This window comes from Acromyrmex echinatior, chromosome 3 (genome assembly GCF_024713525.1).
Source record: "Acromyrmex echinatior isolate Ae372 chromosome 3, ASM2471352v2, whole genome shotgun sequence".
Taxonomy (NCBI): Eukaryota; Metazoa; Arthropoda; class Insecta; order Hymenoptera; family Formicidae; genus Acromyrmex; species Acromyrmex echinatior.
In genome coordinates this window covers 3,641,423-3,669,262 of record NC_141854.1, presented here as the reverse complement: position 1 = coordinate 3,669,262, position 27,840 = coordinate 3,641,423, and the positions used below count along the sequence as shown (strand labels likewise).

The 27,840-nt window shown below is 29.8% G+C and overlaps 2 protein-coding genes across 8 annotated transcripts; one reads left to right on the top strand and one right to left on the bottom strand.

Moving 5' to 3' along the window:
- On the top strand, positions 1-18,503 carry LOC105154660 (solute carrier family 35 member F3). 7 transcript variants are annotated; one of them, XM_087403802.1, is made up of 12 exons: positions 1-1,221; positions 2,583-2,735; positions 3,915-4,159; positions 7,021-7,173; positions 7,291-7,641; positions 7,982-8,110; positions 8,203-8,392; positions 8,483-8,572; positions 9,554-9,683; positions 11,269-11,298; positions 12,993-13,388; positions 16,151-16,275. In XM_087403802.1, the coding sequence occupies exons 2-11, from the start codon at positions 2,597-2,599 to the stop codon at positions 13,375-13,377; spliced, it is 1,842 nt and encodes a 613-aa protein (XP_087259928.1). In that variant the 5' UTR covers positions 1-1,221; positions 2,583-2,596; the 3' UTR covers positions 13,378-13,388; positions 16,151-16,275. The 7 variants fall into 7 exon arrangements, with proteins under 7 accessions (XP_087259928.1, XP_011068641.2, XP_011068636.2 ...); XM_087403801.1 differs by having other exon boundaries at positions 7-1,221; positions 12,993-13,330; positions 16,151-18,503; XM_011070339.2 differs by lacking the exon at positions 16,151-16,275 and having other exon boundaries at positions 3-1,221; positions 12,682-13,124.
- gfzf (GST-containing FLYWCH zinc-finger protein) lies at positions 18,493-27,117 on the bottom strand. Its single transcript, XM_011070340.2, has 6 exons — positions 26,992-27,117; positions 25,679-25,820; positions 25,551-25,609; positions 22,933-23,074; positions 22,739-22,856; positions 18,493-18,853 (listed from the first exon to the last, which is right to left on the bottom strand). Exons 2-6 carry the CDS (start codon positions 25,811-25,813, stop codon positions 18,618-18,620), a joined length of 690 nt encoding a protein of 229 aa, XP_011068642.2. The 5' UTR covers positions 25,814-25,820; positions 26,992-27,117; the 3' UTR covers positions 18,493-18,617.
- Between the last annotated feature and the right edge of the window lie 723 nt (positions 27,118-27,840).

Below are 27,840 nucleotides of genomic sequence, written 5' to 3'. Positions count from 1 at the left end.
GTTCGGAGGTGTGCGGATGGATTTTCAATGTGTACTTTCTTTTTTTTATACTACTTTTGGGACTTGGGAGCGAGCGAGAGGATCGAAAGTTATTAAATCAATGTGACACTGTCACACATGAAATATATTAACACATAATACAGGATAAGCATGGAATAAGACATTAAGATCACTAAAGCAATGAATATCCAGTATAAAATCATCATATTGATTTACATAAGATGCTGATTAGTCATTATGTTTATTCACGTTGCTCATACTTTTTGTTCTCTCTCAGCATCTTCACTTTTTCTTTTTTCAACGTCCAAATATAATCTATCTCATTTTAAGTTTAGAAATTTTTTTGTAAAATAACGTAAAATTGTAAAAAACGTAAAATTATTTTGTTCGTACTATCTAAATGAATTTAAAAGAAGTTTAAAAGAAATACAAAATAATACAGGTCTCAGATCGACAATGCCCGCTTCTATTTTATTCTTCGTTCCCTTTTTTTTTTCATGATAAATATTCTATTTCACGTGCATTGCATCTGGTCACCCTACTTGTGCCTTGCATTTATTTCCGACTGAGATGGGAGGGTCTGTTTGATCAGTAATTCCAGAACACCCGGTGCGTAGCCACTACGCGGAGTAGATTAGAACGACGCAGACGGGCGAAGTGGTTGCGGATGGTGCAGGCGCAGACGCGAACTGCCTAGTAAACTAACAGAGGCTCTTATGAGACTGGCCTGGCAATCAATGGCATGGCAGAATGCTCGAGACCAAGTTCTCTTTGACCATAGTCCGTGCAGTGCGCGCCAGAGATTACAGTTTCTCACCCTCTCCCTTCAGGGTGTGCGAATACCGCGCGCCGAATACAGCACGTTCTCGCGTGCGTGACATGCGAATCCTCGAAAATGAGATTGCGCGCATGGCTCGTGCGATAAACGCTTCGTAATAAGCTGTGCACTTCTAATAGCGATGAATCGCGCTTTGAGTTAATTAATTAATTACGTCGCGAGCAAGTTATTAAGTAACGTGGCGTTGAGCGAACGAAGTCAGGGAGTATCTCGTTTCTACTCGATCGACACGAGTCTGCGATCTGCACAGCGCGACATGCCGTTGTGACATCGGTCATCCGTGATAAATCGACGAACTAAGCGGTTAGGATCACCGGGTGGACCATGAACCATGGATACGCGGCTCGAGAACGACGCGACTTCGGAAGAGAAACGTAAAGAAGGTACGTTCGATATTCTACACTTCGATTGTCTCTTTGATTTTTCAATTCCGATGAAATCCGGGAATGGGCATGCGGCTTTTTGCGACAATACGGTGTTGTCTTATCGTTATTATTAATTATTACGTTAATGACGAGGTGATTACTTTGTTTACAGCGAAGCAGTAGTGTGGAATCTAAAATAATGCTTACATTACGGTTCTTGAAATGAAACGAAAATTACAAAAGTGATCAAATTTACTTGTTGACCAATGAAGTTATTAATATATCCAATAAATTCGCTCACTTTTATACTTTTTTTTTACCTCGTACAACACTTTTATACCTTAATAAAGTTTTGAAATTCTTACTAAAATTAGTACGTATGTTTATATATATATATAATCATCGAGATTCATATTTCAAAGATGATGATGTTGAATTATTTTCAAAAGGATGATTTTTAATAATTAATTTAACACGCGCGCGCGGAAAAGATTGTTGAAATTTTCAGATTAAATAGAAGGGATTTTGAGTTCCTTTCTATCAAAATATTTGATGATATGTGCGACAATTCCCGGATTAGATGGATTTATTCGCCGAGTGCATGCCTTTATCCGAAATTTGCCTTTTGTAATTTTGCTAATAATCGCTTTCTTAATAATTGCGCTAATAATGATCTCATACTTAATATGCTTATCCTGTCGAGAACTTGCCATTAATTTCTAACACTTGCCGCTAGTTAAAACGCAATTCATTCGCTTCATTTCAGGGCTCAAAACCGGCTTAACTTATTATATACACAAGTATATAAATGTCGTATATATGTAGCCCCAAACATATCGGAATTGATTTCGTCTCAACTAACAAACTTTGCTTTGTCGAGATCAGATATCGAAGCTCGCGGAAGTAGTCTCCGTGTTTATTCGTGCCAAATCGATACACAAAACGAGCGGTGCTTATAACGTTGGATATTTTTTCTTATCTAAATTATATACCCCTCGGCTTCGTATAAACCCTCGTTTCGACTTTGAATATATTACAGCGATAACGTATTGTTCAACGAGCAGAGATCTTTATTGTCGCTGACTTGCTAAATTGTTAGATTATTATAATGAGTATCGAACCAGCGAACGGAAACAAGTCCCGGATATTTATGGGCGTTGTTGCATGTGCGAAGCGACTCTTGTGAACGCTAGAACGTTTACCGCTGATGCACACTTTCAAGCATGTCGGGAGATCAACAAGTACATGCATTCGTAGGGAAGTCGCGATGTGCACCAGGTGCTTCGCATGAATCGGTTTCAAGTTTGCATAGCCCAATGTAACGTATTGCGCGGCTCACGTTAAACGCAAATCTCTCTTTCTAATGACATGTTTCAAAGAACGCGCTTAAGCCATGGGTAGCGGAGGAGTTGGTGAAGTACCAACGATATTTCACCCCCGACGATCGCGTACGTCGAATATAACCTTCGTCGAAGATCAGCAGACCCACGGTCCGTTCATCACTCCCATCCAGATTGCGCTCCACGCTTCAGGTAAATCTGCGCGTTGATGTATAGATTGCCTTGGACCGACCTCTATCCCTCCCCCAAGTATCCTTTCGATCGCAGATACTGAGGGGTGAAGCTAAGGAGAGTGATAGCTTATTGATAACTACTATCGCGAATAATTATTCGAGATTTTGAAACATTGAGGATTAAAGAATTAATGAAGTGTGTGTGTGTGTGTGTGTGTGTGTGTGTGTGTTCAGTAGTTTTAATCTCATCTTTATTTTAATAAAATTTTATGTTAAGATTTTAACGATAAAATAAAAGAGTACTTAAACAATAAAACAAAATTTTGTCATTTTTTTAATTGGATGCCGTCACAAAACAGTTTTCATTTAATTGCAAAATTATATATTGTACTCTGTCGATGTGATGAGAAATAGATGAATAATTTCAAATTTTACCAAATTTTTTCGAAGCAAATTATCGATTTATTTGACATCGAACCTGTGGCTGGAAGAAGATACAATGAATTTAAGATGATATCCTGCATAATTATCACCGACAATTTCGATTTTGATTGGAGAATGCAAAATCTAGCAACGATGGATTTACACAACACACATACACACGCACGCACGCACGCACACTAAAATAGCATAGCATCTATAGTATTTATATCCAAGAGAAGAGAAATTTAGAATAAGAAAGCCTGATGTATCATATAGCTCTTTAGTAATAAGTTTTAGTATTAGTATTTTCGCATATATTATTATTATTAAAGTGCTCGCATGATATACGCATAACATTTCGCCTAGTATTATTCAAATGAAACTGCAAAATTTCAAAACTAGGACACGCTTGTATTAAATTAAAGAAAGTAGCACATAAAAAAATGTCTTCAAAAATTATTTTTTACACATTAATATTACGCGTGCGCACACACTTTACATAGCTTTTTATTCAGACAGAAGAAGAGCCAGATAAAAATAAATTTAATTAAAAATATTAATTTAATTAATTTAATTGCAACATAAATTTAATCCTAACTTTTTTTCATTGTCTAAAATTTATAATCCACAACGATCTATAGATAATTAGGTATCTATGGATATAGTTAGTTAAAATATACGCTGTCTAAAATTCTCTTTACGCATGAATAAATTTAAATAAAAGTATTATAAGACATCTTGAGACGAAGATTCAGAAAGAACGTCAATATTTCAGGATGCGAGCAACAGCAGGGTTGCAGCGTCGTCGACGGATGCGGCGATTCTGCGCCAAGTTGTCGCACCCTAGAGGCTACCGGAAGTGCCGGCAGCGGTGGCGATAGTGGGACCGGCAGTGTGCAAACGACAGGCCAAACTCAATCCTCAACTCATGTGACTTCTGCTCCAATAGTTCAGCAACCGCAACAACCAAGTTCGATTTCGGCCTGCGTCGCCTCCTGTTGCGCGGAAAGCGCGAAGAAGGTCGATTGCATCTTTAATATGAAGTTGAAATTGTGGATAATAGATGAAACAAAATAGAGATTAGATAAAACTCTAATGATTAAATGAAAATCTCAATTTAATACTCAAAATATTACGTTGATAATGTACAATGAATATGTTTATTGAGACTCATAGCGAATTCAATCAAACGTGCGCACTATTTTATATTAAAGCCGTCGTACTCTGATTTAATCTATCTAGAAGTAAAATGCAAATATTTCGAATTATAAAATACAAATTTACTTAACAGCACAACAAAATATGGATTTAATGGTTTAATTCGTTTTTATATTTATATTAAGCACATTTTTATGTTAATTTGTGTACGCTAATTTGTGACGGCTTTAATGTGCACCAGTACGCACTGAGGACATTTAACTTGATAAAATTTTTTTATGCATGAATATATACAAATATATATAAATAACATATAACACATAAACATGTTATAAATATTTATAAACGTATCTATATAATTATATATGAAATATATCTATACATCCTTTTTTCTTTTGTAAATTACTTTTCAATGTATTAAAAATAAAAATAACAATGAGAAAACATAAAAAATAATTAAAAGGATAATTTTCGCATTAATTGTTTTAGAAAAAAATCAAGTTTGGAAAAATGTAAAAAAAATTGCTTATATATATATATATATATATATATATATATAAAATTATACAAATTATGTTTATATGTATGAGCAATTTTTTTACATTTCTCTAAACTTTATTTTTTTCTAAAACAAACAATGTAAAAATTATCTCTTTAATTATTTTTTATATTTTTACATTATTATTATTTTTATTACATTAAAAAGAAATTTTATAAATAAAAAACAATTGTATATTACATGTATGGAAATATTTCATGTATATATATATATATATATACAATATATGTGTATAATTATATATATAATTATAATTATATATATTTATGAATATTTATACATGTTTTATGTATATTTATTACATATATATGTTTATGTATATTATTTATATATATATAGAGTGTCCGGGAAATCATTCGGAAAATATTTCAGGAAATGGTTCGAGACCCAAAAAGAAAGAAAAAGAGCTATATAAATATAGGTCCGGTAATAAGTTGTTTCCGAGTTATAACTACTTTTATGTTAAAAAAACCTGATGATGCTCGATCCGAATGAGGACTCGATTACTACGCTACGATTGCTACGTTACATGTGTGACTGATCATGATAAACTTACCTTATCAGGATCTGATAATGAAATAAGGTCAATCTGATTAGGACCTGCTAAAAATCCTTAGATAAATTTTTAGTCGGAAATCACTTCCCGAAGTATTGCGGGTGATTTTTCGGACACTCTGTACACACACACACACACACACACACACATACACACACACACACACACACACACACATTCATGCATGAAAAATTTTTTACCAGGAATCGAATTTGCTGTTATACCTGCTATTACAATAGCTATCTTATGTATCAGAAATATTTTTTACATTAATTGATATATGTAAAAAAATTGTATATTTGATTGAAGTGGATTCGATTAATAGAATTATGAATATTATTAAGTATTAAGATCCGCTTCGACTAAATTCATAATTCTATTAATAGAATAGATTATTTATATATTGGGTCATTTAAAAAGTATCCGCGGTTTTTTCATTCAAAAATTGAACAAAAAACCGCGAATACTTTTTAAATGACCTAATATATATATAAAACATATTCTATTAATAGGATTATGAATATTATTAAGTATCATGATCCGCTTCGATCAAATATACGATTTTTTTGCATATATTAATTATTTAAAGCAAAAATATTTACATTACAATATTAATAATATATATACAATAATAATAATATTTATAATAATATTCTAAATCAAATACATTTTTCAGTTCTATAAACTGCGCGCCGATTTAAAATTTGTCAAACTTGAAACGTTATCATAAACTAAAATTGGAAATAATATTTTACAAATTATATTATTAAATATTATAAATTACATCTTAGGACGTCCATCCTGGAAAGTCGAGATCCAGATTTAAACTAGCTTAAATGATATTTTTCACAATAAATTCTTTGCAGTGTTTTCAAATATAATTATTAGCATCATTATTAAAATTAATCAATGTTATTTGTAATATTATTTCCAGCTTCAATTTATGATTACGTTTCAAGTCCAATGAATTGCACAGTTTATAAAACTGAAAAATAAATTTGAGAATTTAGATGAATATTATTATATAACCATTAAAAGCTGTTTCGACCAAATTTAGAATTCTTTCTCTTTATTTTTTTCTCTTGTTTTTTCTCTTTATTTGTGTTATTTTATCGATCGGGTTTTATCGAACTTATTATTGACATATGCATTTTGTCCGATTATTTTTATAAGAAGAAGAAAATTTTATTTTATACTTCAGCTATATATACAGAGTGTAAAATTCTGAGAATTTTTTCAGAATTTTTTCAGAATTTTTTAATACCATATTTTCTCATGTTGGTAAAAAAAAAGAAAATGCAGTACTAAAAAGTTGATAAAAAATTCTGAAAAAATTCTTAGGACTTTATGAGAAGAAAATAAATGATTTTTGTCTCTTGCAGCTTTTCTATAAAGTTGATAGTATTTGAATAAAAACTTATTCAAGACCATTTATTTGGCAATTTTTAGTAACTAATATCTTGTTAACTATTGCGAAAATTGCAAAATGGTAGAGGACTTTTCGACTCAATTTAGTCTTCTCTACCTGCCCATGAAATATTTGGCGATTATTTCCAGACACCCTGTATACATATCAAAAAGGGACGAAAATTACTCTTATAATTGCAGATCTATTTCGGCGTGTGCGTGACGATATGTGTAACCGCGAGTTGGGTTGGCGCGACTCATTGTATTAAGTATTTGTACTTTCGTAAATCAGATAAGATCTCGGAGATGTCCGAATCCGTAAATTCCTCTGTGAGCGGACTTCATCATCAACATGTAAGTTTATTTTAATTTCCCTTTATCTTTTTTATTTCTCTCTCTCTCTCTCTCTCTTTCTCTTCTCCTCTTCCTCTATCTCTAACGAGATGATGTTAAGGCAATTATTATCTTCAGATCATTCTTCCATACGATGCGCCCTTCTTTACAACGTGGTTTTGTACCAATTGGGAAATCTTATACTTTCCGGTATACTTCATTTGTTGGGCTACGAGAACCAAGTGCGCCACCCCTTCGGAAATAATAGCTGAGAGTCTTCGCGGTTTCCGTGATAAGGGTTTCACTGGCGGCCGCTTCTTAATTAGATGCAGTCTTTTCTGCAGCTTATGGGTCATCACAAATTATTTATATATACTCTCGCTGAGAATACTACTAGCCACGGACGTGATGGCATTATTTGCAACCAATGTATCATGCGTCTACTTACTCTCGTGGGTCATACTTCATGAACAATTCGTGGGTGTGAGGGTGAGTAGATGTAAGAAAAAAGTCATTCAATTTTTATTTTAAAAATATGTAGTTCCAATTTTGTTGTTAAAATTTTATTTTACTTATGTTAATATATTAATTTACTAAATATGAAAGTTACTTTTATGAAGAATATTGAATCTTTTTATAAATCTAACGTATAAATAATGTTAAAAATTTTTTTAAATGGCATTTTTGTGTATAATATATTGGTACTCTTACGTATCGTTACATATACAAATAGCTGAAATATATTCTGCATGAACTTTGTGTACTTTTATAAGAAAGTTTTAATTTTATTATATTAAACTCAACATAAAGTTTTTCTAATTATTTACAGATAGTCGCGGTGATCCTCTGTAACACTGGTATTGCGCTTTTAGCTTACATGGACGGAATAACTGGAAGTCCAACGTTAGGAGGTGTCGTTTTAGCTACAGCAGCGGCAGCTGGCTCTGCCGTTTACAAAGTAAGCGTAATATCTTGTGAATTATATTGCAGTTGTATCGATATAGTTGTATATGAGATATTAAATTTTTAAGAGTTATTTTGTTCATTCAGGTACTCTTTAAGAAAGTAATTGGAGAAACTACGTTCGGCCAAATGTCTTTATTTTTCTCTCTTATCGGTTTATGTAATGCCGCCTTATTATGGCCAATTTGCCTGGCTCTGTATTTTTCTGGAGTGGAAACCATACACTGGGCAAGATTACCTTGGGCAGCTTTACTCTCTGCCAGCATCCTTCATTTAGGTCTGAACTTACGCTGAACTAGATTACTATTCGATATAACATACATACATTCGTAACGAAATGTACTTTGAATGATTTAATTGTTCACAGTTGCGAATATGCTCGGCAATTTCAGTATCGCGCTCACTTACGACCTGTTCATTACTCTTGGATTAATAACAGCTGTACCTGTATCTGCTGGTAAGTAAAATACACACACATACACACACACACACACACACACACACGCACACAAAACTATTATTTTAAAATAATCGTAAATTAACAAATGACTGTTTTTAATAATATATCAATAATTACACATTAAAAGTAAAGACCTACGTTTATAGAAAGGATGTAGAATTAAAAAAATGTCTGTTTATTTGAAAATATAAACTTTGAATATAATATTAATGAAATTACAAATAAAGAATTATCTCTTCACAAGAATTATAGCTCCAAGAATAAATAATCGAAAAAAAATAAATTGTGATAAATATGTCGATGAAGGGGACTCGTCCCGATAACCATGATCATGGCAAGAAATTATTAACATATCAAGAAAGTTATTAACAAAAAAAATTTGAAAAATGATATCTCTTACTAGATTTAAATAAAAATTTTCCATTTTAAAATATATATTTTACGACTTTTCGCATGAAGCGAGTTCCATATCTCGCATCTTTCCTTCTGTCTAAGACGTTCAATTCATTTTTTACGCGAAACAAGATCTATCTGCAGGAAAAGTCATTACGTCCTTTGGCAGGGAAGATGGGAAATAGGATGAAACCTATTTCGCGTGGAAAGCTATTACGTATACATGGGAAGGTATAGGATTGTTTTTAAATATTGTACGTGGCAAAAATAAGACGTTATTTTTTAAACTTGTTTTATTAATAACTTTTTAACTAGTAATGAGCAGCTAAAACCTGTTGGAGATCACTCAGGGTCATAATCTGAATAACATATATCAAAAGGTCAAAGTCATCGGAGCAGGCTCACTCCATCGGTATATTTACTTAAAATACGCAATACACAAACGTTTCGATCCTTAGTTTGGTTTTTAATACGTTACAGATAAATACTTGTAATGATAAGACAGATATTAAAAAAAAGTTATCTTTTTATTTCATTGTTATTTATAAAATCTGTTGCTTACTAATCGTTAATATAATTGTGCAGCATTGGACGTTATTTTTTATGGAGCGTATTTCATGGGCATGAAATTAGCAGGCATGATCTTCATAGCGGTGGGTTTCTTCCTCGTAATGTTCCCGGATAATTGGCCAGATTACATAACAAGACTTCTTCGGTATGTTTTCTCAGTCTGCATTCTATATACAACGCGTTTCTATGGTATGCACTTTTAATTCGGAGTTCATTTAATTTATCTTTTAGTCTTTAGTTTCTCTAGCAAACTCTTCGTCCGTCCAAGACAATTGTGTCTCTCTCTATACATCTACTTTACTTTTGCAACAATCGAACTGTTGTCTTTTACCTTATTTGGCACCAGAATAGAAGCAGCGCGTAGTCTCACTTAAGTAGGATATGCTTGACTTACTTATCTATATGTATATATAATATATATGTATATATATATATATATATATATATATAATATATAGATTATATATACGTTTATCTATATTGCCTTAGTTTTGGCGATTTTTTTCAAAGCGTAATAAAATACATTTTACAAATCGCTTTGGTAAAGTAACATAGAACGTTTCCTAGAGAACTTTATACGCCCATCTTCAAAAATGTACACGGTTTCGATAAATCCCCCTTTCGTCACGAAACGTATCTGATTAAACGCGCGACGATTACGAAAATATAGGAATCTTTTATAAATTTGTTCTATTATATTATTTGCAATTGTTTTTTGTTTTGGAAATCTTTAAGTTTTCAATATGGATTTTGCGTTTAAACAATTTTCACAATTTGTTTTGCGTCTCACCAGCCTTTACTTCGCAGCTTCGCAGCTAAATACATGCGATGACATTTTCAAATCATACGAGATAGATTTTGTTTTACTGCATAAATATGAACCTAATTATGTCGACTTATGTCGACAAAGCATATTGCAGTTTTCTTTCGCATTTAGAGGCAACTCGAGCACATCGTCACGCTTTACCATAAAAATTAAAAGCTAGCACTGATATTGTTTTACAGGATGGAATATGCAACAGGTTTAAAGAATAATTAAATTAATATATTTGATAGCAACAATATATAAATAATGACAATGTAACCGGCATAAAAAGCTACTTACTACACTTTATATACTTTTTTCTAAACTAATAATACTTTAATATTTAGATGCATCATGAAATACATTAATTAATATAAGCCAAATTTTTAATTTTTCTTATTCAATTTTATTATTTTGAAAGCAATTTTAAAAACACTCTGGTGTGTATTTAAAATAAATTTTGTAATTTTATATTTGCTATTTTTTATAATATTTTATATGATTATGTGAACAGCCCGAGCAGTTCCCCACAGTTTAAACATAACTTTAAGTAAATAATATTTTTTAGTATTATTTTCGTATTTTAATATTTGAACATTCACACACCAAATTTATTTGAATTGATGGAATTCGTTTACAAATAAATTTTTTATTATATAAGAATGTTATACTTAAATATTATTTAAATATTACTTTCTTATTGTTAATAAGAATTATGCAAAAATATATGTGATGATATTTATAAAATTGTTTATTAAAATAATGTAACATATCGGCAGTTAAAGAATTTGAACTGTTTAAAAAAAAAAGGATTAGGAGAATAAATGATTCAATTAGAGCTTAAGTTGCTTGTTGTATTGTCTTTGAAATCGATCATTTCATCACTCGCTTCCCAACAATCAGGATCCATTATATGCTGTTACAGAAACGTAGTCCTCATGAGTCACAGTACAAGGTAAGAAAATACATCCCATATGTCTTGCTCTGGTTTTACTGAGAATTCATCCTTTCTCTCAATAATTACTTTTTCATTTACTATTCAGGTAGTGTAAAATGTAATAAAATTATAATAAAATAAAAAAGAAAGTTTCTAATACATATATAAAATAACGCAAAAATTGAAATATTAAACTCAAATATGACTTTAAAAATACTTAAATTTATATAATAAGAAAGTAATATTAATTCTAGCGTTTTCCGATCATGACGTAGATATTACTAATACAAAGATTCATGTCTGAATCAATAATTAGAATTTGATTCTATTGCATATAACAGAGATAAATTATTATTTATAGAAATAATAAAAGTAATATATGAATACATAGAAGAATAATCATTTTGGAATCATTAATTCACTTGCGATGAATTTTCTGTAAAAGAGCAAACGGTATAAATGTCAATAGGCGCATGATTTATAACATTTTTTCAATTTCTTCTTCATTCTGCATGCATACGTTTAAGCTTGGCATACTTTTCATTGGCTTATTTTTTTAAAACAAATCGGCATGCCTCTTCTTCACGCTTTTTTTCCCTGATATTATTTTTCTTTTAATCATTCAGTTAGCTTTGATGCATTATGTGTCTGTATTAGCCATTTTTATACTAAACCCCTATTCAAAATTGGATTGTAAGGCAGATTAGATTCAGGATTAATTCTGTTATTGCCCTCGAAAATCTTAAGAGATTGCTTGTCTTAACGGTCGTACTCGTAAAGCATCCTGGAACGGTGTATCTATTATTTTACACTCAATATACATATAATTTAGTCACGTGCTCTTGTTTGTTCTTCGTCCATTACCTCATCTGATTAATTATGTAGTAACTTGATCATAGAAATCTTGCGACATTTATTGTAAATTATTCGTATGCAAACCATAATTTTTCTATTTAATATAATCTTATTTTTAAAAATACCAATTAATTTTTCTTTTAGAAAAAAAGGTGAGATAAAAAGATAAATATTTTTAAAAAGATAAAATATTTTTTTAGAAACAAAGAATAATGAATAGAAACCGATAAAAATAAAAATTAGATGTATCGTGTGCATAACTAATTTCCAAAGAAATAAACATTGATTTCCGCTCTAACAGCATCATAAAAAGACTAAAGTACGTATTAGATGTATAATTAATTCAGTGCTTTCACATTTCATGTCTTATAACTCCTTTTAAAATAATTTGTCGCCTTTTTGCGGTTTGTAAGTGTACCTAAGTAATTCTCACTTTAGGTTTGTCGGATCGCATACTTTAATGTTCCTTCTTAAATGTGATATGTATATATTATGTATACATATATGTTACTATAGTATCGAATTATTCAATTATATAATTAATAGCTTATGATGAAAGATTGGAGAATCGCCAGATTTCTACGACACAGATGTCTTCCACCCCAACCTACCCCAAGAGTTAACATGAGCATATGGAGAGAACATATAGATTATAGAGTCTTTAAGTAAGAGGGAAATCCGCGTATCGAGATATTCAAGCAACACGCGACAGTCCCTACCGATTATGTTAAAAAAAAAAATCAACGAGACCGCGCTACGAGACATACAGTCGAGAGGAGCCACCGCAGGTCTACCCTCGTACGAAGATAATCGAGAAATCGATTTATGAGAGTCTCGGACTTGATATATATACGCAGTACCACGGGGGGCGGCCAGCAACGCGGCAGCAGGAATATCCTTAGAGGTCGCAGAACATCCCTTCAGCAACGTCAGCACCGTCTGAGGAGCTACGGCGTTTCTGCCGCGCATGGAGATGGTCAGACGCTGCTGCCGATCAGCAACAACAACAACAATAGCAGCAACAGCAGCAATCAGCCTGCCATTCTTCGACATGTTAACAACAACCCTCAACAATACAGCTCGACCTCTGAAACCCAATCACGCCGTGTCCTTCCTTCTACCTCGACTTCCATCACCTCGACCACCACCGTCGTCAGCAACAGCTATTCGCATGATCCTCGTAATCAACATCAAGGTATGAGAACAATCAGGCTGGTGGCGAAGCCACGCGTGACGCGGTAAGAGAGAAACAGGTAGGAATCAGGTGCAGGAAGTGATCAAGATCAAATCGAACGTGATCGTGATAGTTGGCTGGCGACGAGTAGCACCGTGTAGAGTTTTGTTGTAACGCTCGAGGTAATTGAGCAGGGATTTGTTAGTGAGTGGCAGTCGCAAATCATCTTGAAAGCGCTGAATATTGAGTTGCATAAAATGTTATAATTGCTATTTAAGCTAGCGCCTAAGTGATTAATGTAACGTAGAGTTTAATAAACGCCGAACGCTAATTGCGGGTATATACAGGGTATTTTAAATTAAGAGTACTTATTTATATTTCTTTCTAATTAATTCGAAGTATCTTTTATATATATGTACAATACTTTATTTTTTACAATATTAAATATTTTAATATTTAAATATTTTAATAAGAAATAACAAAATTTAAAATTACGATAAAAACAGAATAGAATTCTAAATAGAATTTAAAATTAAAGAAAATAATAAGATTGTCTTGTCTATTTAAACGTACATTGAAAGTTATTCTCTATTTATCTTATTTTTTTTAATTCAAAAAGTTTAAGTATCGAAGTTTTTATATTTTCACACAGATGTGTGTACAACTTTAAATAAAAAAATATTCAATAAAAAAGTATAAGTCAGTTGTGAGGGGCCCTGTTATATCGATATGAAAGCATATGCGTGCGATGCGTGCAATGAGGAATGCCTTTATAAAATTATAAATTTCTTCGCATCTATTTATCTTAGCTCATAGTGATCGATCTGTTTAGTACCCTGTTCCGTGAATGTTGCAGGTATTCGTAAATGTTACAAGTTATTTTTATTTTTATCGTATACATATATCGTCCGTGTTTCCCACATAAATTTTTGGAATGATGCATAGTGACATGTGTCATGCTGTTCGGTATTCAATGATATAATTACTGTTGTCATTCAGTTTGTTAAATGTGTATTTTGCAAAACGAAACGGGCAATCCCATGTAATCAATTATATATTTGGTTATATGTATATTTTTTATATAAATTCGATTATATATGATCAGAAATTTGCTATATATTAAATAAGACGTGATAAAGTTATATAATATTTCCATATAATATACTGGGATATCCGTGACTTTTTGCGTTGAATATAAATTTGATTTCGCGTGGTGATTTTCTACAAATACTATAATATAATAATAAAAATACATAGTAGACATAACAAATTTTAAATAAAGATAGGAAAGTAATTCAAAATTTTTAATTTATAGACATTGAGAAACATTTTCAAATTAGAAATAATATAATAAATTAGATAATAAATTAAATTTATAGTTTTTTGAAATATATTATAATATACATCAGTGTGATCCGTTTTTATTAATTCACTATAATATCTCAAAATTTTTAAATTTGAGACAAAATGTTTTTAATAAAAGTTGCTTAGTTACAAGAGGGAAAGAAGATGGTGATTGTGGTTGACCTTGAGAAGAGATGTTCTTAAGGTCACACACCACACACACACACACACACACACGCGCGCGCGCGCGCGCGCGCATGCACGCACGCACAGGTCAAGGTTGTCTAAAATTTTTTAATGGAATTATATTTTTTTTATATAAAATGATTTTTCTTTATAATATTATTCTGTATGTGAAAATATTAAGGTAGAGATAATAAGTAAAAATAGTTTATGAGATATTTTATACTTTATTCTGACAAATATTAACATGAAATATTTTTAATATCTCATAACTATGATTGATTTTTTTATTTCTACCTTATAAATTAATATTTTAATTTATATGTAAAATAATTAGTGAAATCATATATAAACAATATACAGGATGTTTGATAAGTAACGAAAAATCTCTCGCATAGGAATAGAATGGACTAAACTAAGTCGAAAAGTTCTCTATTATTTTGCAATTTTTATACAATAATTAACAAGATATCAATTACTGATAAAAATCATCAAATAGAGCTCTAAGAATTTTTTCAGAATTTTCTATCAACTTTTTAGTAGTGCATTTTCTTATATCGGCAACTATTTTTACCAACATGAGAAAATACGGTACTAAAAAAATTCTGAAAAAATTCTTAGAGTTCTATGAGAAGAAAATAAACAATTTTTGATATTTTTCTGTAAAGTTGATAGTACTTGAGTAAAAAATTATTGAAAATCAATATTCGGCAATTTTTAATAATTAATATTTTGTTAACTATTGTGAAAATTGTAAAATGATCGAGGACTTTTCGACTCAGTTTAGTCCACTCTATCCTTATACGAAAGTTTTATCATTACTTATTAAACATCCTGTATATAATTTCATTAAAAAAATTTTAGGTAATATTAATCTGATCTTAAGGATATCTTCTCAAGACAAGATTATCTTGTTTCTCATTTGTAACTAAGTGACTTTTGTCTGAAACATTTTTATCTCAAACTTAAAGATTTTAAGATATTCTATTAGATATTTTATTGGATTGATTAAAATGAACTACTCTGTATGTAAACAAAATATGATAAATAAAATCAAATAAATTTATCTTGTATTGTGTACTACAAATTAAATATGAAAGAGAATAGTTATAATACAGACAAAATAGTATTTGTAGTCTTGTATTCTTTTTTGTGATTGTGCATTGTATTTAACAATGAAGGATATTAATGTTCGAAAGTTTCCACGCCTTTCCTGTCGAATTGGCAATAAAAAAATCGTGTTTTGCATGTTGATTGAGATTTTTAGGTAACGATTGTTAAAATTATCATGAATAACATAATTTTAATTTGCAGGTGGAGCAGGAAACACAGGCACGGCATGTCAGATGGATCGTCGCGCGACGTGATTGATTATCGAACCGGTTACATAAAATCGCACCTACGCTCACCCTCGGGCAGGGTTCGGTGACTAAACACATGGAAAATTAAAGCAATAATTAACGTATTATGGCAGAGCATAAGCCTCATTGGCTCGATGGCCGAAGTTATCAATGAGGTATAAACACAAATTCAGTCAGAAAATAGATTCTATCAGTACTTTTAAATATTCCTTAAAGCTACCTTGAAGTAATTGTGTACCGTTCCATCAACTATATTAGCTACTTGATTAGCCATTTTCTATTTTCCAACTTGTTTCTAATATCAACTCTGGAAACGAACAGAGTTTATATTACGATTAACAAATACAGGTAAAAATAAATCTGTCCATAAATTGAATATTTTTTGATCGAATACTTACTTAAATTTCTTAATTTATTTATAAGATTACTAAGCATCTTAATAAAATATCTGCAGTTGAAATTGTAAAATAAATTATTTTAAAATCTTTGAGAAGCTGAAAAATATCTTGCAGAAATATATATTAACAAAAATAATATAACTGATATCCTCTTATTGTTGATGTTTTTCTACTCTTTTGCTACACGATTATCATTTCCTAAACAGCTATGATCAAAGTATTCATATATTGAATCTAAATGCGTTGGAGATATCTCCGTGATATTATTCAAGTGGTACATTAACGTACATATTATTGATGTATGTATGTGTGATAACTGTAGCTCAATTTAGCATGAAAACAAATTCAGATGATATATAGTCAATCGACTACGTACTTGTCTAGGTGTATCCCATTACAGAGAGGTTCACGAGAGGACTTGCTATATTATGCATTAAAATAAAGATGACACTTGCAATTGTTAAAATATTAATAAATCCATCTTATGGATAATGTGTTATATTATCGGTAAAAAATTCAAACAAGATTTGTCAATTTCAATACGTTTCTAAGTACGTGGAAATATGTTAGAAATAATATTTAGATCAAGACCTCTTAGTTCGGCAGTTTCACAAATATCACAACATACATTGTCGTTAGTGGAAGTTACAAACGATATTGAATAATACATAAAGACAATCAGAAATAATGAATTAACTCTAAAATACCATTTTTCATCTCTGAAAATACTGTTGGTCCTAATATAGACGTTATTTGTAGCAAATGTATCATGATAAAATTAATGATACAATGTTTTATCGCATTTGCAAATTGATGCAAATGATTTATAGTGATATTCTTATTCCACGGAATTAGCGTAATATTAACAGGGTTGATAGTTTTATTTCTATTCTAATAATAAGTCCTCTTCTTATATAATATATTAATATAATATTACAACAGCGTCGAAAGTTGTGATGGCTATAGTCTGTAAAATGAGAGATATTTAATATGTCAGAAATACTGGGTATGTGACAGCTCAATTTATATATATATACATTGTTCCCATGTTATATTATTTCACGAATAAAATTAATGTAGCAAAATTTGAGGATTATTAAGGTTCGTGATCAGCTTAAAATCTGTTTACGATGAAACTATTAAGTCATCAAATCCGACTAACAAGTATATCTACGGAAGTGTCACTCATCGATTTTAATGAAATTTTGCATATTTGTAGAACTTTGAAAAATATTTAACACGTTTTTTTTATCGGCAAAGGCTCATAATTCTGAAGGATGAAAACTACCCCTTAAAGGTAAGAGTAGATTTAACATATATTAAGTGAAATAAGTAGAAAATCTATGTTGACGATTTCGACTACAAATATGCAAAGTTTCATTAAAAGTGAGTGACACTTTCATAGGTTTACTTGTAAGTATCTGTATACTTCTATAAACAATTAAATTAAGTCTTAATTATATTGATGGTAAATATATTTTTATAAGTGTCATATACATTTTCATAGAATTATTTTACACACACCAATTATTACTTTTCATTTATCATATATATTAATAAATAATTATCTTATTTGTATTACTAGATACAATTTTGTGTACATAATTGTGACAGATACCATTTACAAATTTTTCAATTAACTATACTAATTTAAATATACTAACATTTTGTTTAAGAATAAACCGAAATGTATATCAACAGATTTATTTCATTTGTACATATATATTGTCAATTACACAAAAGTTAACAGATAGCAGTTGTAACTGCAGTAATTATAATATTTATCATAAAAATATATTGTAATACAAATTCTGTAGTTTAATATATAAGATACATAAAAAGAGTATTATGGAAATATTGTGCAAATATTGAACGAATGTGTCAATAATAAATCTAGTTTAGTAAAAATTCACTTTTATTATCATTCTTTTTATATTATGCTTAGAAAAACTGCAAATTAATTTACAATAAAAAGCATTTGCAAATGTGCAAAACTATTAGATTTCGTTGCAGAAATCTCTTTCATGCGCTTTTGCGTACCGGATGTATCGGATGATCCATATCGGATACTGGTGGATGTTTCTCAAAATAACTGATTTCTCGCATTCCACTCGCCGCAATTTCCCAAAGATCAGGATGCTTCCGTTTGAAATTGTCGTACCATTTCATTACATAAGGCCAAGCATCCAATTTGAAATCAATGGCTTCCAGACACATTGTCGCGGTTATCAATGGAAAATCGGCGATTGTCAGGCTATCTATTAATAAATATATGTATATACAACAATTTAACAATTAAAAATATTAATTTCTTATATCTTGAAAACTAACGTGGTTCTAATATTGAAACATATAAAAAATAAGAGCATAAAAAACCACAGTACAAGTTATAGTTTGTGATATTTAATTATTATTACATTAATTAAAACATTAAACGTTTCGGCCACAATCTGGCCATCTTCAATAATTCAATAATATTCTTAAAACGCAGAGTTACATCTAGTTGACATTAAATTCAACAGTCGAGAGTTGTAAGGAAAAAGTCGCATGGGGCAAGATCGGGTGAACGCGCAGGCTACCCAACGTCTCCACGTAACGATTTGCGTCGTAATCACAGATTCGTTACTTTTCATAAATGTTTCGATAACGAAGGCACGATACTCGCCCATCCAATTCACGACAACTGAAATGGCAAGGCGCGAGCTACCAACCGACTACGCTAAGCTCCCCCTCTCTTCAGTGGTTCGGGGACAGTGGCGGTGCAAAATGTGGGAGATCATTTACCCTGTATAACTTGTGCTGTGGTTTTTTATGCTCTTATTTTTTATATGTTTCATTAATTTCTTATTTTATAATAAATAAATGAAAATAAATAACGAATTATTTTTTACTATATGTATAATAATTATATACATATACAATAATAATTAATTATATCATATTAATTATACATATATATAGAGGAAAGTCATCGATACCGACATATTAGGTGTTGGAATTAATTCGTAGCGTTTTTAATGAAAGAATGTTATTTATTTCACATGAGCATTAAAAAATACATTAATGAAAGTACTTCCCATCACTTGTAAAACGCTACGAATTAATTCCAACACCTAATATCATTTTGTCTTTAGACAATATTTCTTAAACAAAAGGTAAAAATAAAACTTTAAAAATATAAATACAAACTAAAAAGTGTTTCTTATCAGATAGTATAAGCAGTTTTTATAATACTGTTTGCCAATTTTGCAATAATTAATTTTTTCATAAGGTAAGTAAAAATGAGCGTTTGACAAAATGGATTCCAAAACTGACACATTAAGTAGACAGTAATACTATAATACATATTCCTATTCTTTTTCTTTTATAGGAATTATCTGTATAAAGTACCTACAAGTGAATATATATAAGATATTCTAAAATCTTTTCATTCTTCGTTATAAAACATTTTTATTGAATTATATGCATATTTACTTTATGCTGTTCTGCAAGATGCAAATATGTAACGCGATAGTTTTTTTAAGAGTTTTATTGTATTTGCACGATTGTCTTTAGCTCCAATAGAGCTATTTGACACTATAAAACATTATGTTATAAAGATTAAATTAGTTCACGATCTGTTTTACAGATAGGTGTGATGGTTTACATTGCACCCCAATTTTAAATTTAAAAATCGTATTATGAAAAAATTAAGAGAAAAAAAAATATAAATAAAACTGATTTAGGAAATTACAAGCATTTAAAATGACGTAAAATTATCAATAATATAGTCACTGTTATTTAAACTACGCAATTTGCAAAAGAAAATCATAAGAATTTTATTTTCGCCTTCGTAGAATTCATTTTTAGCTGATTTGGTATAGAAACAAGTCACAAATACACGAATAATGAGTTTATACTTTTTTAATTAAAACTAAATAGATCATGACTTTATTAGTATTAATAAAGTGCAATAGTTAGTTGCTGATAGTGGAACACAACCAAACGAGTATTTGATTTAAATGAGCTTTTAGTATGTTGTTCTATGAACAAAAATAGGTATTTTTTTATAGGTACTGAGTCGCATGTTAAGGGGATCAAATCCTCCCTTGAAAAAAACCGATTTTTTTTCTTTTCAATTGAATATCGAAATTGCACAAATCTATGATTATTTATGATGCTGGCAACTTGCTGTATATTTGTCTTCAACAATTTGGAATATACATTGTAGCAATACGCAGGCAACAATTAAGTATTGCCAGCAGTTTAACAGCAAGATAGCTACATCAATGGCTGCGTTCAGCAGAAAAAGTAGCTTTGCAACTGTTGGAAAATTCTTGATTTGGAATATGATTGGTTTATATATTTAGATCCAAGGAGGAACTAAGGGCAAGTCCAATCATATTAAAGAATTCTATACAATTATAAAGCTATTTTCTGCTGAATGCAGCCAATGTTACTTCCCGTTGTCGGCTATATATAACTGCAGCGTTGTGTTCTGCACATATACGTATTACTATATAGTAACAATACAAATTTTGATGATAATGATTTTAAAGTTGTCGGCAAATGACGGGAAAGTTACTATCCAAAGTTATTGTGGAGATATCAAAGTCGTCGACAAATGCGTCGACTCAGTTGCTGCAATTATAGTAGCGATATACTTACTTAGGCTCAGTTTCACGGTTAACTTTTAACCAAGGTTCAACTTATTTCTTATCTTTTTCCAATTTTAGAATTGAAAAGAGATAATGAATCTTGGTTAAGAGTTAATCATGAGTTATGAAACTGGGCCTTGCATATTTAGTAAGGAACATGCCAACAACAAAACAGACACGTTGCTATCTGGAAATGTAAACGAACGTGTAAATGATGTTTATGTATATATATATATATGTATGTATATATATATATATATATGTATATATATATATATGTATTATACATTCAGCGCAGTTATATCTGCATTTGTTATATATACAGGGTATAACTAAAAAAATATACATGGAGTATATATAAGATACAAGAATACAAGTCAAAAACTCCTTAGCCATTTTTTTTGCCTTAGCCATCTAAGCTTTATGTTCATTGTTATATGAGTCACCATTCATTCCGTGTGTACATTCCTATAGGTCTCCTACACTTTTCCATCATAAGATCTTCTTAAACAAGGTGTAAAGAGAGAGAGAGAGGGGGGAGAGAGAGAGAGAGAGAGAGAGAAATGGACTGGCTAAAAAATTGCAATTCATTTCAATTTATCTGTTTGCGGTTTAGAGCCCAGAGCTAGATTGAAATAAATTTTAATAAATTGATATCTGAGGGCATAAATTCTGTTCTTTCATGAAATGGATAAAAAATAAAACAACGACTTGAAAATAATAATTTCTTTTAAATATTCTTTGATTTTACAATAACATTTATAATTCCTTTTTGATAAATATATGTTTTTATATTCATAATTTCGATCGAAACAGGAATATTCCTATTGAATATTGCATTCAGATATAAATTCAGGACTTATATATATTTCCGTCATAACCGTTTTTATTTAAATAAAAGTATTTTCATAATTTTGAACTCGGATGTATTCATGGCTAATCTATTTACAACATAAGTATTTTTGGACTCAAATGGATAGAAATACGAAATGTGCTATTTATCATATTGAATTTAGATGATTCATGTTCGTATTATATTTTTTGATTGAAATGAATTAAAATACAAAATGAGCCATTTATCATGTTGAATTCAGATGTATTCATGAATTCAAATGGATTTGAAACATCAGAAACGCGAATTCCGAAATGAATTAATTTTTATTTATTTCAATTTATTCTCGTTTACTAGGTTACTTACTAAGTCGTCCCTGTTTTCCCTCTATATACGGACGCTGATTCGCTTTTACTTTAACACCGTATAATAAACATAAAGCTCAAATCATAAAATAATTACGGACTTTTCGACTTGGATTTTTATCCTATATCTCGTGGTATGCTCAGTATATATTTTTATATTAATCCTTTGTATATGTATACAATTATTAATTTTATACATATGTATATAATAATATATATAATTTTATATATATAATAATTATATATACTACATATATACATATATATATATATATATATATATGTGTGTGTATATGTATATATACTCACTGCCTGCTGCATATTCGGAATTTTCACGTTGCAGATACGTGTTAAATATATCCAATGCGATTTTTGTTTTCTTGAGACTCAACGGTGAGCGTTGATAATCATAAAATATCGGCGCCAACTGTGCATAAATATTAATAAATACGCACGTTCGATGAATATGAGAATATGAGAATTCAATCGATAATTGGACTTACAGTATATTCGCTGATGTTACGATAATAAAGTGCTAAATTGAAACACAGACGATGATTGACAATCGCTCGCAACTTCGGTGTCTTTGGATACAATTTATTGCTTATATCATACTGATCGGCTAAATATTGTAGAATTGCGTTACTATAACGTAATGTGGCAAGACATAAATTATATAAAAGTCGAATATAACAATGATATAAATAAAATCTATGTGTATATCCAGTAAACGAAACTAAATTGAAATGGATAAAAATGAATCCATTTCGATATTTCCAAATTAGCGCTTCTGATTTTTCGAATCCATCTGATTTTTCCATTTAAATCCATGAATACATCTGATTTTGATACAATGAATAGAACTCTTTCGTATTTTAATTCACACATTTAAATAAAAAAATATAAAATGGACAAAAATATATCCAAATTCAACACGATGAACAGCTCATTTCGTATTCTATCCGTTTGTTAAAAATACTTTTGTTATAAATATTGTAAGTTAGCCATAAATACATCCCAGTTCAAAATTATAAATAAGAACAGTCTTGTTTCAATTCACTTTAATAAAAAAAATTTCAACATAGCTAATTTGTAAGCTGATTTAAATATATCACAATTCAAAATTATGAAAAAACGCACTTTCGTTTAAAAAAAAAGTTATGACGAAAATATATAAACCCTGAATTTATATTCGAGTATAGTAATAAATAGGAATATTCCTATTTCGGTTGAAATGAACATAAAAATATTGTTCTATAAAGAAAGAATTATAAATGTTCATGAACAGAAACAAATTTATGCCCTCAGATATTAATTCAATCCAGCTCTAAAGTGCGAACTCGGATAAATTAAAATGAATTACAATTTTTAATTCATTTTAATTCATTCTCGTTTACTAGGATATTTCCTTATTTCTGTTTTACAGTGTATCTAGAATGCATTTATAATACGCTTAAGTGCATGCAAAATATTGGGTTAGAGAAGTTCTGCGGAATTCTGTTAGCTCAAAATTATATACAGAATATATTTGTTACGAAATTTTCAACTATTTGACGTGAAAGCTTAAAGTTTTTCCTAAAAGTTCGTTTAAAAAAAAATGTTCCTGATTTTTTGTTACCGAGTTACACGCGGATTAAATAAAAGAGCATTCTGATTGCTTATAACTCCGTTAAAAATCATCATACTGTAATATATATTAATAATTTTATTGTATAAACAGATTCTTAAAGCTGAAACGCATTGCTCTATTAAATGGTGTAATTGCCAATTTTTAAAAAAATAGAATATATGTACATTTGAGTTAAAAATGTAATGTTACTGTCCTTTTTACTATTACAATAATTATAAGAATAGTAATACCTATCACATTTTTAATTCAAATTTCTATACATTTTACATTTAAAAAATTAGCATGATACTATTCGATTCGGCATTCCAGCTTTAAGAATCTGTTTTTTTAAGTAGTATGATAATTTTTAATGGAGTTACGAGCAATCAAAGTTAGAATACTTCTTTTTACTTAACTTGCAAATGATTCAAGAATAAAAAATCGTAGAAACATTTTTTTAAAACGATTTTGTAAGGAAAACTTCAAACTTTTACGATATATAATTTTGAGCTAACAAAATATCGCAGAACTTTTCCTCTAAATTCAATATAATTATCTATAGATGATACTTATATATCGCATGCATGTAATTGTCTATAATGAGAGGAACTTATAGTATTCTTAAATTTACAATATCGAAAAAAAGTGCTATTTAATTTTTGTAATATATGATATAGTGAGTATATATATATATATATTAGGTGTTGGAATTAATTCGTAGCGTTTTTTAATGAAAGAATGTTATTTATTTCACATGAGCATTAAAAAATACATTAATGAAAGTACTTCCCATCACTTGTAAAACGCTACGAATTAATTCCAACACCTAATATATATATATATATATATATATATATATATATATATATATATATATATATATACTTTTAATAAGAGAAGAATGCCACGATTTTAATATACAAGGTGGTCCACTTAAATCGATCATCTGAAATATTTCGCTTATTTTTGATGATATAAAAAAATATTTCAAATAAAAGTGGAACGGTTTCGAGGGAAATATTTTGATCATTTTTTTTTCTAGAGGGAAGCGCTAAAAAGATATGAAAATCACCTCCACTTTTTTAAATGGAATTGTATTTCTTTCTTTACACAATATGATATATATATATATATATATATATATATATATATATATATACATATATATTCCTTTAATTGCTCTACATATAAAAGTATTAAGATAGAGATATTAAAACACCAATAGTTTACGAGATATACTTATTTTGGAGTATATTAATAAAATGTTAAATGACTCGTAAACTAATTAATTTTTTAATAATCGTACCTTAATATTTTTATGAACAGAATAATGATGAGATGAATCAATTGATGGAAGGAAAACACATAGTTGCTTATTTAAAAAAGTTATCCATTTTGTATACATATTTTTTTAAAGCAACTACGTATTTTCTTTCCACCAATTTCATTCCAACAATTGAATATTTCAGATGGTCAATTTAAGTGGACCACTCTGTATAGAGGATTTCTTACCTTTCACCCATTATAAGATCATTGTCGATAAGAGTAGGTATCTCTTTTTGTGGATTTAGCTGCAAGAATCAATATGTTTTATTATTGTTCAATATTTATTCATATTTTTCTTTTGTTTTTAACTATACCTTTTCGTATTCTTCACTCATATGATCACCTTTTCCAAAATTTATATTGACCAATTCGTACTTAATATCTAAAGCCTTCAATAGTTGCTGACATGCAAGAGACGGTGGACCGTCCGAAACACTATATAGTTTCATATTGTATCTGCAAGTATTAAATATACCAGATCATAGGTATATACATTACATACAAATTTGTATTAATTAAATTAAATGTATTAATAAAATAAAAATATATAAAAATCAATATTCAATGTTCAATAAAAAAATCGTAACTTTATGAAACTAAATTTGCAGAAAATTGAAAAAATCTCATTCACATACGGAATTTAATAGCTATTTTTGAAAAAAAAAAACCATTAAGTTATAGCAGACTAGAAACTTTTCAAAAAATGATTGCAAAAATCGTCCGTTTTTGAGTCCTCGATTTTGCGATTAAACTCTATATCTAATGGTACCTTATAATGAGAGACATTATTAATCACAGAGAAGTTTCAAATTGAGGTGACAAAATTGTTTTCAGAGCGGGGAAGGGGGGGGGATGAAATCAAAGGTCATTATCGAATTATCATTATAGATCTGCGAAGTCCAGTATTTTAAAAAGCTAATTAATTCAGCCGATGAAGGCAAAACTGCCCCTCTCCAGCGTAATATAGGGAAAGGAAGACTCATTCTAGTATGTATACAATGCACTTCTGCAATCTTTCGTAAATGACACTTTGAATGTAAAAAAATCGAATTTTCGCATAGACGTATATAATATACGTAATAACACGTGACATTCCTTCCAGCTATGATAACAATTGTGGTCTCTCTCTCTCTCTCTCTCTCTCTCTCGCGCGCGCACCCCCCCCCACACACACACACACACACACGCACGCACGCGCGCACACACGCGCACACACACACACACACACACACACACACACACACACACACACACACACACACGCACGCACGCACGCACGCACGCACACACACACACACATAAACTTCACCTGAAACTTTGTAATTAATATTTTATAATGCAGGATATCATTTAGCACACAATTCAAAATCCAAAAATTGAGGCTCAAAAACAGGTGAAAAAAATCCCTTTTTTGCGGTCACTCTTTTATCAGTTTAAAACATATGCTCCTTTAAACATATGCTTTTATAACATTTATGATTTTCTACATCAAACATCCGATTAAAACGTACTATACAAAAATAAACTGTATTATTAACCGATTAAAATGTATTAAATAAATACACATAAATAAATAAACTAGTATTATGAAATTAATTGTATTATTTGAGCAAATAATATTACTTACATTATTATTTAACAGCAAGAAATAAAAATACGACTGCAAGCTGCTACGACAGAAACGTAAAAGACATCACTCTTGATAAGACTAGTGCCTTTTACTAACTATTCAAGGTTTATAATATCACGTGACTAATGTCACGTGACCTACCTGTGACTATAAATTCTATTGCATAATTGTATGTGATGTATCTGAATGCATTATCTATGCAAAACTTCCGATAAAATTTAATGACTTTATCACTATAGCTGATAAAATTATTTTTCACTCATGGACCTAAATTAATAAATGTTTTCATAAAACAACAGTCATAATTTTTAAATCGTAATCAATAACTCAGATCAATGACAAGAGTAATATATGTAGTTAATGATAAAAAAATATATCATTAAAAAAAGTATGAGAGTAGAACATATTGTATATGATTTTAAAAATTACATGAAACTAGCATACAATATTTTTTAAGAAATAAATATTATATACTTTATTTGGTCTTAGATTATTTTGTTGCACGGGGATACAATTATATTGATGGACAAATGGAAAAATCAATTCTTAATTAACAAGTATATAATAACAATAAGGGGGGGGGAGGGAGGGGGAATTATCATCTAATTATAGTATTCCAATAACTTATGATGTTTTTGTTATCAGGAAGTAGCGACAAAACAAAATATTACAAATAAACTATGTAAGTCACAAAATTCATAGACATATCCATCATCCCAATTTCATAATACTAATTAATTAATAACAATAATAAACTGCGTCTAAACTAATCTAAATCTGCAGCTATAAAACTAAAAACTGTTAAGTCTTAAAAACGCTTTTTTTTTCTTCTATTCAACGAGATAC